We start from the raw sequence: 12,955 nt of genomic DNA on the forward strand, positions 1-12,955 counted from the left end.
ACGACGGTGGCGCTCGTTTCCATAGTGATCGGCCGTTTAAAGTTGATTTAAAAAAAAAGATGACCGACAGGTAAATGAATGTCCTGTATTTGACATGTATAGCTTAGTGCAACATAAAAAAATAAATGAAAATAGTGTTGTTGTTTTTTAATGTTTTGATCGATATCTGCATAATGTGCGAACGTTTGTAAGCTTTTAGAAAACATTTCCGTGTAAGTGTCGGTAAATTGTTAAAAACGCGGAAAGAGAAAAATTAGAGAAGGGAGTCAGTTTGACCAAACAACAACCTGATGACCTTCTCTGGGTGAGCACTTGGTGACAGTGAGTAGGGAAAATTCGCTTTCAACAGAAAGAAACCTCCTGTAGAGTCAGGCTCGGGGAGGACCAGATCGACCGGGTGGTGAAGGGAAAGAGAAGAGAACCAACACAGCCAAGGTTTAATAATCACTGATGAGTAAATTCAATAGCACAATGCAGCTTAGCGTAACTAAGGGGTGGTTCAGGGTCACGTGATCCAGCTCTATAAGTTTTAACAAAAAGGAAGGCTTTTAGGTCTAATTTTGGAAGTAGATATGGTGTCTGTCTCCCAAATCCAAATTGGGTCCTGGTTCCACAGAAGAGAGAATCCTGGGGCTCTGCCTCCTATTCTACTTGTAAATACTCTTGGAACCACAATTAAGCCTAGAGTCTGCAAGCAAAGTGCTCTGTTAGGATAATGTGGTCCTATGCACGATATGATGGGGCCTGACTATATAAGTGGTTGTATGTGAGTAGACGAGTTTTAAATTCAATTCTGGATTTAACCGGGGGCCAATGAAGAGCAGCAACTCCATGGGAGAAATATGATCTCTTTTCCCCATCTCAGTTAGTACTCTCACTGCAGCAACAGTACTTGAAAGAGACATATGTTTATGATAGATAGATAGATAGATAGATAGATAGATAGATAGATAGATAGATAGATAGATTATTTTATGCTGTATTTTATTATTATTATTATTATTATTATTATTATTATTATTATTATTATTATTATTATTATTCTGGTGTATATGGAAGAAGAAACATCCTGACACTAACACTTGTATATGTTTTAATGATGTTTGATATTTACCAACAGTAGTTGCCAGCTATATACTGGTAGTATTATTGCTGTTGTAATGTATAAATAATAATGTGATGCCTTATGTAATAAACCTGACATACAATAAAGTCTGTGTACATGTAAACAAAAAAGCCTCTCCTGTGACATTATCCTGCCACGGCGTGTTCAAACCACCATTTAAAACTATTTTTATTGTTCTAAAATATTTAATATACAAAAAAACAAAACAAGCCAAAGTTCAAATTCATCAGAAACTATTTAATTTGTTTTCCATAACAGCCAGCATGCAACATATTTCGGCACGCCCACTCGCGGCTGCTGCAAGTTTAATTCTTGTATGGCCGCTTGTTTTGTCTCACTACAGCAGCGGAGTAGGCGGTGCCTGTCGTTTGGTGCCAAATGACACGCTGCCGCCCAACGGAACCATCCTTTTAGTTAAATCTAACGCAACTCTTGCACGCGCATTTACGCTGACTGCTGAGACCAAATCCCCGCTCGCGCACGAAATCCATTTACGCTCCAGTAGTAGAGAGGGCCCAGTTGCTGCGCCCCGTCAGTCACACAGTCCGCACGATTAAAGCCTCAGACGGCCGTTAAAGAGCAGCTGAAAGCGGCGGCGGGGCCTAGTGACACTCCCTGACAGTCTCGGAGCGGTTTGGAGAGGAAGAATGGCGGATACAAGCAGCACTGCGGCGGTCGCGGCCGAAGCCTCCGACAGCGCTGCTGCTGCGCCTGTTGCGCCCGATGCACCGCCCGTAGCTCCGGTGCCCAGGACTCCAGCCGAGTCCGTGAAAGGACAGATTTTTGACGTGGGCCCCCGCTATACGAACCTGTCGTACATCGGGGAGGGTGCTTACGGAATGGTGTGGTGAGTAGTAGCGCTTGTCATCTCTTGTCGGGCTACCGTAGCGCGAAGCGAACGCGCTAGCTAACATAATGTGTTTATTAGCAAACACTGTGAGCCAGCTCGCTTTAGCGGCTGTATTCTACAAGCGGGGTCGAGTTAATGTGTGTTCAGTCACGATGATTGGCACTTAAGACACTGTTGAACCTCTTGAGCAGCCTAGCTTTACGGTGACTCGGGTTAGCCGAACAGCCACAGGCGTGGCTATGAGCTTTACAGGAAACAAGATTTGGGGAGTGTTTGCGCAGGACGTAGTTTGCTACTGCAATCAGATCTTCTTCTGCAGGCGGCGTTTGACCGCAGAGGAAAGTTGGTTATCGCTGTAGCCACGTCCGGAACCAGCCTCAAAATCGCTCCGATCTCTGTTTTAATTCTGACAGAGCTGCTGCGGAGGATGCGAGTGACATTTGTGAGCCTTGCCGAGGCCTCTCCCTCGTGTTATCGACGTATGAGAGCTGCACCTTTTCGTGTGGACGTGTCCAACCATGTTAGATGCGTTTGATTATCAGTGTCATGTCGCTGCGTTCACAGCTCGGCCTCATGAACAATCAGATGGCACAGCAGCGAGATGGATGTTGGGCCCACACATCCCACCTCAGCAGGGCGCACACACCGTGCGGCTCTCTGCCAGCTCTGATAGCATAGTGCTATATTGTTTGTGCCATCGTGGTCACGTGACTTTGCTGCTGCTGCTTTCCCTGTTTGTAAACATTGACAGCAATAACTGTTTGGCACACTGACAGCGATCCAAGTGGTCTTGGAGTGTCTGTTAAACATGCGAAAGCTCCAAAACTTACATACATCCTCGCAATATTTCAGTGTGTTGTGCAACCCAAGAATGATCTTTCACTTAGTGTTCCTGATAAAGATGAGTGTCTTTTTTTTAATGCAAAACTCACCACAAGAAAGAAACCATCCTCACCTTTTTTTCCAGCCCTGCCTGCTCCTCATGCATCCTACATCTCCATCGTGCTGACACTGCGCCCACACTCCGGCCTACAGCTACAGTGCTTCTCAACATATTACAGCCAAAAAAAAGCCCCATTGCTTGTTGTTAGTAGTGACAGTTTGAAGCACCCTTATGGAGCTCAGTGTCAGCCCAGTTTGTAATACCGTATCTATGCAGTGTGTAATCTGACCCCTGTCCTGTGCCTCTTCCCAGCTCTGCTCTGGACAACTTGACAAACCAGCGCGTAGCCATCAAGAAAATCAGCCCATTCGAGCACCAGACGTACTGCCAGCGCACGCTGAGGGAAATCAAGATCCTGCTGCGTTTCCACCATGAGAACATCATCGGCATCAACGACATCATCAGGGCACAGCAGCTCGACAACATGAAGGATGTGTATCCTGCTTTTTCCATACGTGTTAATTTATGGTTAAAAAAATCAAGCAGGCAGTCACACTGAGATTGAGATGTTACTAAAGGAGAGACAAGAACATGGTTACATTAAAACTGTCTCAAGAGTCCATAAACTCTAAACAGAGTTTAATACCTGAAGCAAGTTCTGCGAGGTTGTTGTTGTTTCAGGGAATATGTGAGATCAAATTTTTACTGTGAAGGAAGTGAGCCATCTTTAAGATGCTGAGAACAATGACTAATATGAAATTTGCGAGTTTATTATGCAAACGCACTGTAGCACACTATTCTTTACTGGATTTAGCCAATGAAGAAGTCATGCAGCATCATGATGGTACAGATGCTGAAGTCAACTGCAGGTTTGTGTGTTTAAAAAGACAAAGTAGGGCTGTTTGATTACAGATGTTTTTGGGGGGTGGGGCTCAAGTACAGGTTTAGCCCTCACCTGTAACATTTGTGACTCTCGCAGAACTTCAACCACCTCTGGTTTTTCTCTCTAAGCTTGTGGCTCGGATAAGTCAGCTGTGACTGCACAGTTATTAAAATTGTGTGGCTTGTGGTGAATTTAGACCAGACGAGCAAACACAAATTATTAATCCATCTTTTACTTGCTCTGTGTGTGCATAGAGTTAAAGTCAGTAGGATGGGTTAAGAAAGGAAACCTGGAAACATTAATGCTGTGGCTGGTAGAGATCAATCAAATCTATAATATCAGATTTGCTTCACAGAGCGAAACATTTTCATCAAATGGCCTCGAGAGTCAGTCATTTGACCACTTTACTCAAACGGCTTGAGCTGCTGAATCATTGCTAAGATCTCTGTTATTCAGCCACATTGGGCAGTAGCGAGCATCCTCGGAACTCGGCACTGACTGAGAACAGTTGCATTGTCTTCTGAGAAATGGAAAGGAAATGCATGAGTCGCATTTTTTGTGTATCCTGTTGTTTTATCTGCTTGGTTTGCTTTACTTAGTCACGTAGTGTTTATATGAACTCGTGAAAACTTGACTGAGTTTGCTAAGGATAATCAAATCTGTCCGCTGATGGCATCATCATTTAGTTACTACTTTCTGTGTGTAGCTCAGCTGGTTAGTGCACCGTGCACTGTGGGCCTCTTAACCCTTTAACAAGTGTCATTCAGCCTAAGTGGACTTATTTTGGACTCAGGAACCATTTAAATGTTCTCTAAAATGGTCGTGTAGTCACAGTAATATTAAGCACTTGTCATAAAAATCTAGTTTGAACTATTTTTCTGTCTGTGTTCAGATAGCAAATGGTTTGTGTCACAATGATGCAGCGAATATTGCTGTAAAACTCGTCTTCTTTTCTTTCCAAAACAATTTTTGTCTTTATCACAAAATGTAACAGTTGTGATCATTTAGGAGCGTTTTTTAAATCAACCAGGACTGTGCGCACATCTACCTGTCAGACTTTCCTCTATAAACCTACTGTTAATACTTGCAATACTTGCTGATCTGGATCTAGAACAGTTGAATGATTGAAATATGTATTTATGCAGTGCTGCAAAAGGATACCGAAGTATAATGGATATTCTAAATTTGGTAAAGCCACCTGTAGGCTCTTTTGGGCTATGTACACTCCTGCTAGAGTCTGTAGTCATTTAGGTTTTCTGTTGTTTGATTTGCACAACAAAATGACTCCTGACCTGAAAGGTTTACGAAAAAGGCTTCAGCCGATTTTCACTGGATTTGAACCATATTTAGCTGCAGAAAGCATCCACGAAGTGTTCCTATCCTCCAGCATCAGTAGATACTAGCTGTTGTTGTCCTCCTTGACCCGTGCATCCTTCTAGCTACATTGTGCAGACCCTGATGGAGACCGACCTGTACAAGCTACTGAAGAGCCAAAGGCTAAGCAACGACCACGTCTGCTACTTCCTCTACCAGATCCTGCGAGGCCTCAAGTACATTCACTCCGCCAACGTGCTGCACCGGGATCTCAAGCCCTCCAACCTGCTCATCAACACCACCTGCGACCTCAAGGTTAGCTCACATGTGCATGCCGCAATCACCATTTAAAACGACAACAATTTTTTTTTTTTTTTTTCCCTCCCCTTGGTGTGGGATAGTGGATTTTACATACTTGATACAGCATATGAAGGCTCTGAGTGTAAATCTGGTCATTTGACATTTATGTGCTGCAAAGTCAGTGTTATGTGGCATTTAGGCCATTTATTTCCATGTAATTAAACATAAAAGTAGCATTGTGGGCAACAGCGGTTACATCAGCCAGCTCTCAAGAAGATTAAAACAAAAACTTCGAAGGAATGTTTGAAGGCTCTGCCAGGAAAACCAGGTTGCTACTGTTTTAATGATACAGTCTTTGGGCCTTGTAATGTATGCTGTATTTAGAGCTTAATTGACGGCTGTGTCGCTTCCCAGCTGCAGTGTGGTTTTGGTCCATCCTGGCCACGGCTTCGGACCACATCCGGGTGTTTTATTTTGAAAACTGACCAGATGCCCAAGGCCATTCTTCTCTCTTACTTTCCTTCCTGCTCAATCGGCTCTGTGCGGTGTGATGCGGCGCTTGTCAGAAATAGACCGGGCACATATTTTTAGCTAAGCAGAGAACATCTACCTGGAAGCTTCTGAAACACACCGCAGCACATCTGATGAGAATGACAAGTGTTCACCTCAGCTGGCTTCAGTCAAATTTTGCACTTTCAATGAATTTTAGTATGAAATGACTAGGCTCTCTAGCTCATGCTTCTTATTTTATGGCAGAAAACAATCCTGAAAACGATCCTAAAAACACCTCTCATGGTGTCTAAAGTAAGTAAGGATGCAACCACACAGTGTAAACGGTGTTTCTGCGAGTGTATTGGGAATTACAGATAAATGATAGGAATATCTTATCTTTTAAGGAATCATAAAGATTTTGTAAGAAAGTGCATAAAAAGTGATGAAAAATAATAAAAAAAATAAAAAAAAACAGTAAAACTTGAATACAAGGCAAACAAAATCTCATCTCCAATCTTTTTTTTTTTTGTTGTTGTTGTTATTTTGAGCCATTTGTTTCAATGTTGCACAGCCTTAGAGTAGTCCGGGTGAACTATGAACCTTCAGCCATCAATCCCTGGATTAGTTGGATCATGTGGGAGGAGTAAGGAACAAAGGCAGCTCGTGTTGCTGTGGTTTTCTGAAGCCTTCCCTTCCAGAGGAATAAATGCATCTAAACGAATGTTCCTGCAGCTATATACTGGATCTGTTTCCCAACAATGTTACTTACTGTACGTTTCCATATAACAAGACCAAAATCATTTAAAATAACTGTGTTGCATGCATATTAAACAGAGAAGAAAACTACATCTAAATCTAAAATAACTTTCTGAACATGCTTCACTACTTTCAGACACTCTGGAGTTTTGTTCTGGGCCAGCTGGCAGACTGCTGTTTTTGACCTCTGACCCTCTGTGTTGTTGTCAGATCTGTGACTTTGGCCTGGCGCGGATAGCCGACCCAGAGCACGACCACACTGGTTTTTTGACTGAGTATGTGGCTACTCGTTGGTACAGGGCTCCAGAAATCATGCTCAACTCCAAGGTAAGACTGGGTAACTGATGAGGGTTTTTTTTTTTTTCCTTTTTAATTTATTTAGTTTTCGATAAATAAAAGATAAAAATCACAGTTGGGCTAAGTGCGTGTGTTTGTGTCTCAGGGCTACTCAAAGTCCATTGACATCTGGTCGGTGGGCTGCATCCTGGCTGAGATGTTGTCCAACAAACCCATCTTCCCTGGGAAACACTACTTGGACCAACTCAACCACATACTGGGTGAGACATACTTCTCTCTTATTTCCACATTAGAGATCAGTGATGTTAATGAGCAGCCGTCTTGAGTCTCCTTGTGTTTTTTACAGGCATTCTTGGCTCTCCATCTCAAGAAGATCTGAACTGCATCATTAACTTGAAGGCGAGGAACTACTTGCAGTCCCTGCCTGAAAAACCCAAGATCCCGTGGGAAAAGCTGTTCTACAAGGCAGACCCTAAAGGTACTGTGGCATGGTTTATTTGCAGTCCTGAATACTAGCAAGGAGTGGACATTTATATACTTCAGCATTGCTAAAGATGCAGTGTTTCACTGACTTTATCAAGACGTTACCCAACAGAAATGTACAAGAAAGCGTACTTTCTTTATGACACTAAGTCATGCTCGATTAGGCCCATGTGAGAATATAACTGGTAATTTCCCCATGATTTCACAGCTGCTGAGTTTTCTTCTCTGGATATAGTTTTGATTATCAAATGAGCTAAGGTTCCCCACAGTTTTTACTGATCTAGAAAAAAAATCTTGAACTAGTAATCAGTTGTTTTTTATGCCGCCTCAGGCAGCTTCCTCACCTAACTGTGTTTTCATTGGTGCGAGTGCATCTAGGGCAGACTATTTCCTGAGCCCTGTACTTCAAATCAAGTTCAGCATAGCCAGGTTGTCTTTCTATTATCTGATTAACTTATGTCTGCTACTAGGTCGATGCCTAATTTATGATCTTGCGCAAACTGTTTTGTTTGCGTATGGATTGAGAGAGAGAGGGGGGGGGGTTTGCACCCACCATAAATGTGCTCCAACATCCCAGCTGCACGTAGCTGGTCGGGGAAGACCTATGTGTTAGTCGAATGCTGATTGTTTGACAAGAGGGTTGTCGAGGCATGGGATAAGCGTAGAGAAATCATCAAAAATCATAAAATGCAGCATGGAAAGCACTGTGCAGTGGAAACATTTCATTGTTTGTAACACTGTTTCACTTCAGTTTTTTGTGGGTTAGAACTTCTCTCTTCCCCTTGGCTGGCTGTTGTACCAGCAGCACCAGTAAGAATAACCCTCAGGCCTGTTCTACCACATATTTTGTATGCTGCCTCCACTGACAGCAGATGTTCTCTACAGGTAGATGGGCAGCCCACGCACTACCAGCGAACTGCCAACTTGCTGCCGCCACTGAACTAAAATTTCAGTTTCAACCGACATGCGTATCCAAGTTAACCCCGGAGTTTTCCATGCACCTTCAGATGAAGAGGGTGGTGCTGAATTTTTACAAACCGAGATAAAACTGTTCCATAGGAAAAGAGGTTGAAGACACGACAAATAAATTAATGTTTAAAATAAGGTTTTGTTTGTTATTATCGTTTCAGCTGCACATTCTGTCACGTTTAAGTGTCCGAAAACAAGGCAGACTCCAACGCGATTGATGTGGTTTATTTGCAGTCTTGGCGTATACAAATACAAACAGGTGTTCTGTTTTAGGATCCTATATTAATGCTCATAAAACACTAAAATAGTTAATTGTTTGCAGCCAGTCAGGAGAAAGTTGCCTCTAAGGTACACACTTTATTAGGGCACAGGGGTGTGACCTCACTTCAACAGATGTCTATGTAAATGAGATCAGCTGTAAATCAGGATTGCTGTGAGCAACAGAGATTTCCTGTTAGCGACCAATTAGCAAACAGCAGCATCAGGAAATGATTCACATGATAAAAACCTGCACCAACGCCTTTAAATAAGCTGTGATATATTGGATAGAGAAATTGCCATATTATTATAATGCATTTGTCTCAACTAATATTTAAAAAATGGCTCATTTTGTGTGTTTGTGTGTTCTGAGTGAGTGGCAGGATTTAAGAAACTGTTGGAAACTGAAACGCATCAAACTTCTGGAAATGTTTCACGTGATGTTTGCTCGGGTCATCAGTTATCGGGTGAAAATTAAAGAAAAGCTGTAGGTTATATTTTTGCATAACCTGGCGAGTGAACTAACTAAGCTCCTTGTGACTTTAATGCAGCTCTCGATCTGCTGGGCCGCATGTTGACCTTTAACCCCATCAAGCGCATCACCGTCGAGGAGGCCCTGGCTCACCCTTACCTGGAGCAGTACTACGATCCTTCAGATGAGGTAAAATACAATCTTTGTTATGTGCAAAATGCACAAAGTGTTAAATTTGTGTGGTAAAGAGTTTTACACAACATACAAGCTACATAAGGAAGCTGGGTTTAGCCATTTTTCTACCGTAAGCTAAGATTTGATTTGATTTGCAGCTATATTGGACTGTGCTGTGAAGCCTCTTAGCAGTGTTTGGATTAAGTATTAAGTTTCCTCTCAGGTTGTGTAACTATAAGAGATTCAGTGCAGTAAACACATGTTCATTGTACTGTAGACTTTATTTTACCTGTGAGATTACTGCTGCTTTGTGTAAGTGTAATAATCGTGGTTATGGTGTGTGGTGTCGCAACAGTGTGAAACTCATGCAAGCCACCACCACACTGCGCTTCTCACTTTGCAAATGCAGAGCAGCGTTTTCACGAAATGACTCGTAACATTCTGCTGCTGTCTGTGCGTGCGTGTGTGTGAAACGTGCAGCCTGTCGCAGAGGAGCCCTTCACTTTCACCATGGAACTGGACGACCTTCCCAAAGAGAGGCTGAAGGAGCTGATCTTTGAGGAAACGGCCCGTTTCCAGGACAACTACCAGCCGCCGGTTCGCTCTTGAGACACAGGTACACAAAAAAGGCTGCTTTCTTTGCACCCAAACTCAAAGCAGCAACACAAGGTTAAAAACACAAAGTATATTATGGAAGAAGACACACACTTTTCCCCACATTAGCTAGATTTAGTACTTTTTCATAACACCTCTACATTAAGTTCTTTTGGAAATCTTTCTTCCTCACCTCATTGGACTACACAGCTACAGCTTGAGCTAGTCTTTCTAGTTTGAAGTCTTTTCTGCATTATTTGAGGCTAAAATCAGTGGGGGTTTTGGTATTGCTTGAGCTAATCTCGCACCATCTTAGTGATGATTACAAACATGCCTTGCATTGAGAAATCCTTTCAGATCAGGCTGAGATAAGCCAAAGAAAATCAGGAAAGTGAGATTTTTCAGATCTAGTCAACAAGCTGTAAGAGCTCTGGATAGATTTAGTTGTGGTGTGCATCCACTAGATGTCAGTGGAGTCAAGTGCTGCTCATGCAGACACTTAGACAAGCCACAGCCTAGAGTGCAAACTTGTTACAGATCTAAAAAACTACAGTAAATGTACAGAAGCAGTTTGCTTCCAGATTGGGGAATTTTGGTATACATTGACAGGACCTCACAAAGTAGTTGCTGATTTGTCGGCTGCACATCCATGATGTGAATCTCCCGTTTGATGAAGATTTAACTTTGAGTACAGTTTGAGGTTTTTGACATTGTGCGTTACAGTATCACCACAAGCCTCAACTATGATATGAGGCAAGAAGGATCTGTGCTTTCATGTAGTTTACCTTAAATTCTTACCCTACCAAATGTCACAGCTGAACTGAAAACTGTTGTTGTTTTTTTGTTTTTTAAGCCTCAGGTTCCTCTTCTTACCAGGAAATTAAAGAGACGCTCTTCTGCATATCCGTCTTGTAAGGCGTGGTTACTTGAGTTACTGTTGCCTTCCAATCAATTTGAAGCAGTCTGGCTATTCTCCTCCGACATCAATAAGGGATATTCACCCAGAAAACTGCCGCTCATTAGACATTTTCTCTCTTTCAGACCATTCTCTGTAAACTTTAGAGATTGTTTTGTGGGAAAATCCCAGTAGCTCAGCCCTTACCTGCTGTCATGTGATTTGATGGGTAGATATTTGTGTTAATAAGCAGATGCACCTAACAACAAAGTGGCCGGTGAGTGCAAGTGTCCACTGAAAAACGTCTTTCCTTGACCGTTTTATTCTACATATTAGGTCACATTTGGTTTCAGCTGCACTACGTCCTGCATGCAATCGGTGGTCAAATGTTACTTGGCAGGATTCTAATAATAGGATTAAATGATGTCATTATTAAAGTCTTCTGTTTCTTTTTCTTTTTTTTCTTTAGTCCTGAGGAGTGACAAAGAAGCGCAGAGGCTCGGAACAACTTGCTAAAAATAAAAGAAAAACGCATCATCAAGAAACCAACAAAAAGATAAAACCAAGAAATACAAGCATTAAATTGCTAATCTTTCCATTTCTACTGCAAAGAGAGAGCTAAGTTTAAATTTGATTTCTGTGCTTGGGTGGGATGGTAGGGTCTGTCGTACTGTTTTAGTTCTTTTTTTCTTTCTTTCTCCATTTTTATGCCTCATCTACAGCAACACGCTGTCCCTTTCCTCCTCATCAAACCTTTTCTTTCATGTCGCTAACCTGTCTGAGCTTCTCCTGTTTCTCCTCTTTATGTAGCCTCCTCTCATGTATACACACGTACTACTGTATTAACCAACACCATAACTTTCTTGTCATGATCCATGTAAATTACGACCTTGTAAAACTGAGGGCTAAAAGAACGGGGTATGTTAAATCGGGTGTGTATGTACATACAAAAAAACTTGTTTTTTCTTTTCTTTTTTTAATTGTGCTTGTTGCAGTTTTTGTTTGTACAACATTGTTTAAGGGTTGTTGTTTTTTTTTCTTTTTTCTGAACACTTGATTTTGAAACAAACCGATGTTTTTACTGGCATGTTGGCAGGATTTCATTTGTTATCGGTCTTTTTCTTATAAAAGTGTATGATGTTCATATGAATGCATGCATTCCTGAAAACTTACCAAAGTGGCCGAGACATGCAAGGGACTTGGCTGGCGAGCAACATGGGAATAATAAAAGAGCAGGCAGACTTTTCCCTCCTTCTTATATGTGGACAGTCGGTTGTATCCAGGAGGCCGTGCATGACTTGGGCTAAAAGCATAAAAATAGTTTCTCTTATTATGTGTTTGTGCAGTCATAGCGTTCATACTAACGCCCATGGTGCTTTGTGCTGGGTCAAAAACGCCCAAATTATCGCCACTCTAGGAGAACTGCACGTAAACCATCAGCCTAACTGAGTTGAAACGTTTTCCTTTATTAAATGTAAAACGGTGGGGTCGCTGAACACGCTCTCAGTCTTATTTTCTGTAACCATTTTGGTGAACATGCATCCTAGAAAATGGGGTCTGGTTTTGTTTGACCCGGGGTGCCTGTCATTGAGGCCTAACTGCGAGCGAAGACTCAAATCTAGCCACCCGTTAATACAGAGTGGGATCTCCTCACCTTAAGCCACCGGGGAGACGAGAGCAAGCTCATTAAAATTCCTACTAGGAAACTAGTAAAACCTGCTTTTGGTTAATGTGAGAGCTGATTGCACGTGGCAATGACTACCTGTTTTTGGGTTTCTGTTTTTTACGACTCCTGTTGAAACCAATTGTCGGCTCAGCGCACAGCCAAGCACCCATCATCGCTCTATGGTTGTGCTGTATATATTATATTTCCAGTTACTCCTTACTGGGTTGTTTTTTGTGTGTGTTTTTTGGGGGGGCCTGTGTGTAATTTTCCCAGCTTCCTTTTCTGGTTTTTCCAGAGTGTTTTCCCTTAGCTATGTCCTTGCATCTGTTTGGTGTCTGCTCCCTCCTGTCTTTGCTCTGGATGTGACTGTATTAACCGTTGTTTGGTAGATCACATACCTGAGAACAGTATAGGATGTCCCTCCCCCTCCAGAAACAGACCAACCCATGCACTGGGTCATCCCTCTCATGCAGAGCAGTGATGCTAACAGATGCACCTGCGCCTCGTGTTTTGTGCTTTGTTTTTGTTTTTTTTTGTTTTTTT

General features: G+C 42.3%; 1 protein-coding gene across 4 annotated transcripts; it reads left to right on the forward strand.

The window, feature by feature from the left end:
• Window positions 1-36: 36 nt before the first annotated feature.
• On the forward strand, window positions 37-12,887 carry mapk3 (mitogen-activated protein kinase 3). 4 transcript variants are annotated; one of them, XM_086288813.1, is made up of 9 exons: window positions 37-70; window positions 3,172-3,354; window positions 5,182-5,371; window positions 6,815-6,931; window positions 7,047-7,161; window positions 7,248-7,379; window positions 9,163-9,272; window positions 9,738-9,873; window positions 11,216-12,887. In XM_086288813.1, the coding sequence occupies exons 1-8, from the start codon at window positions 60-62 to the stop codon at window positions 9,864-9,866; spliced, it is 987 nt and encodes a 328-aa protein (XP_086144939.1). In that variant the 5' UTR covers window positions 37-59; the 3' UTR covers window positions 9,867-9,873; window positions 11,216-12,887. The 4 variants fall into 4 exon arrangements, 3 of the variants coding, with proteins under 3 accessions (XP_086144939.1, XP_086144938.1, XP_086144937.1); XM_086288812.1 differs by lacking the exon at window positions 37-70 and adding an exon at window positions 191-304; XR_015128803.1 differs by lacking the exons at window positions 37-70; window positions 11,216-12,887 and adding exons at window positions 1,578-1,973; window positions 8,270-9,078 and having other exon boundaries at window positions 9,738-9,767.
• Window positions 12,888-12,955: the final 68 nt, after the last annotated feature.

This window comes from Aulonocara sp. 'chitande type north' Nkhata Bay, linkage group LG4 (genome assembly GCF_057382095.1).
Source record: "Aulonocara sp. 'chitande type north' Nkhata Bay isolate Kocher_YH1m ecotype deep benthic linkage group LG4, A_spYH_male_GT1.1, whole genome shotgun sequence".
NCBI classification, from domain to species: domain Eukaryota; kingdom Metazoa; phylum Chordata; class Actinopteri; order Cichliformes; family Cichlidae; genus Aulonocara; species Aulonocara sp. 'chitande type north' Nkhata Bay.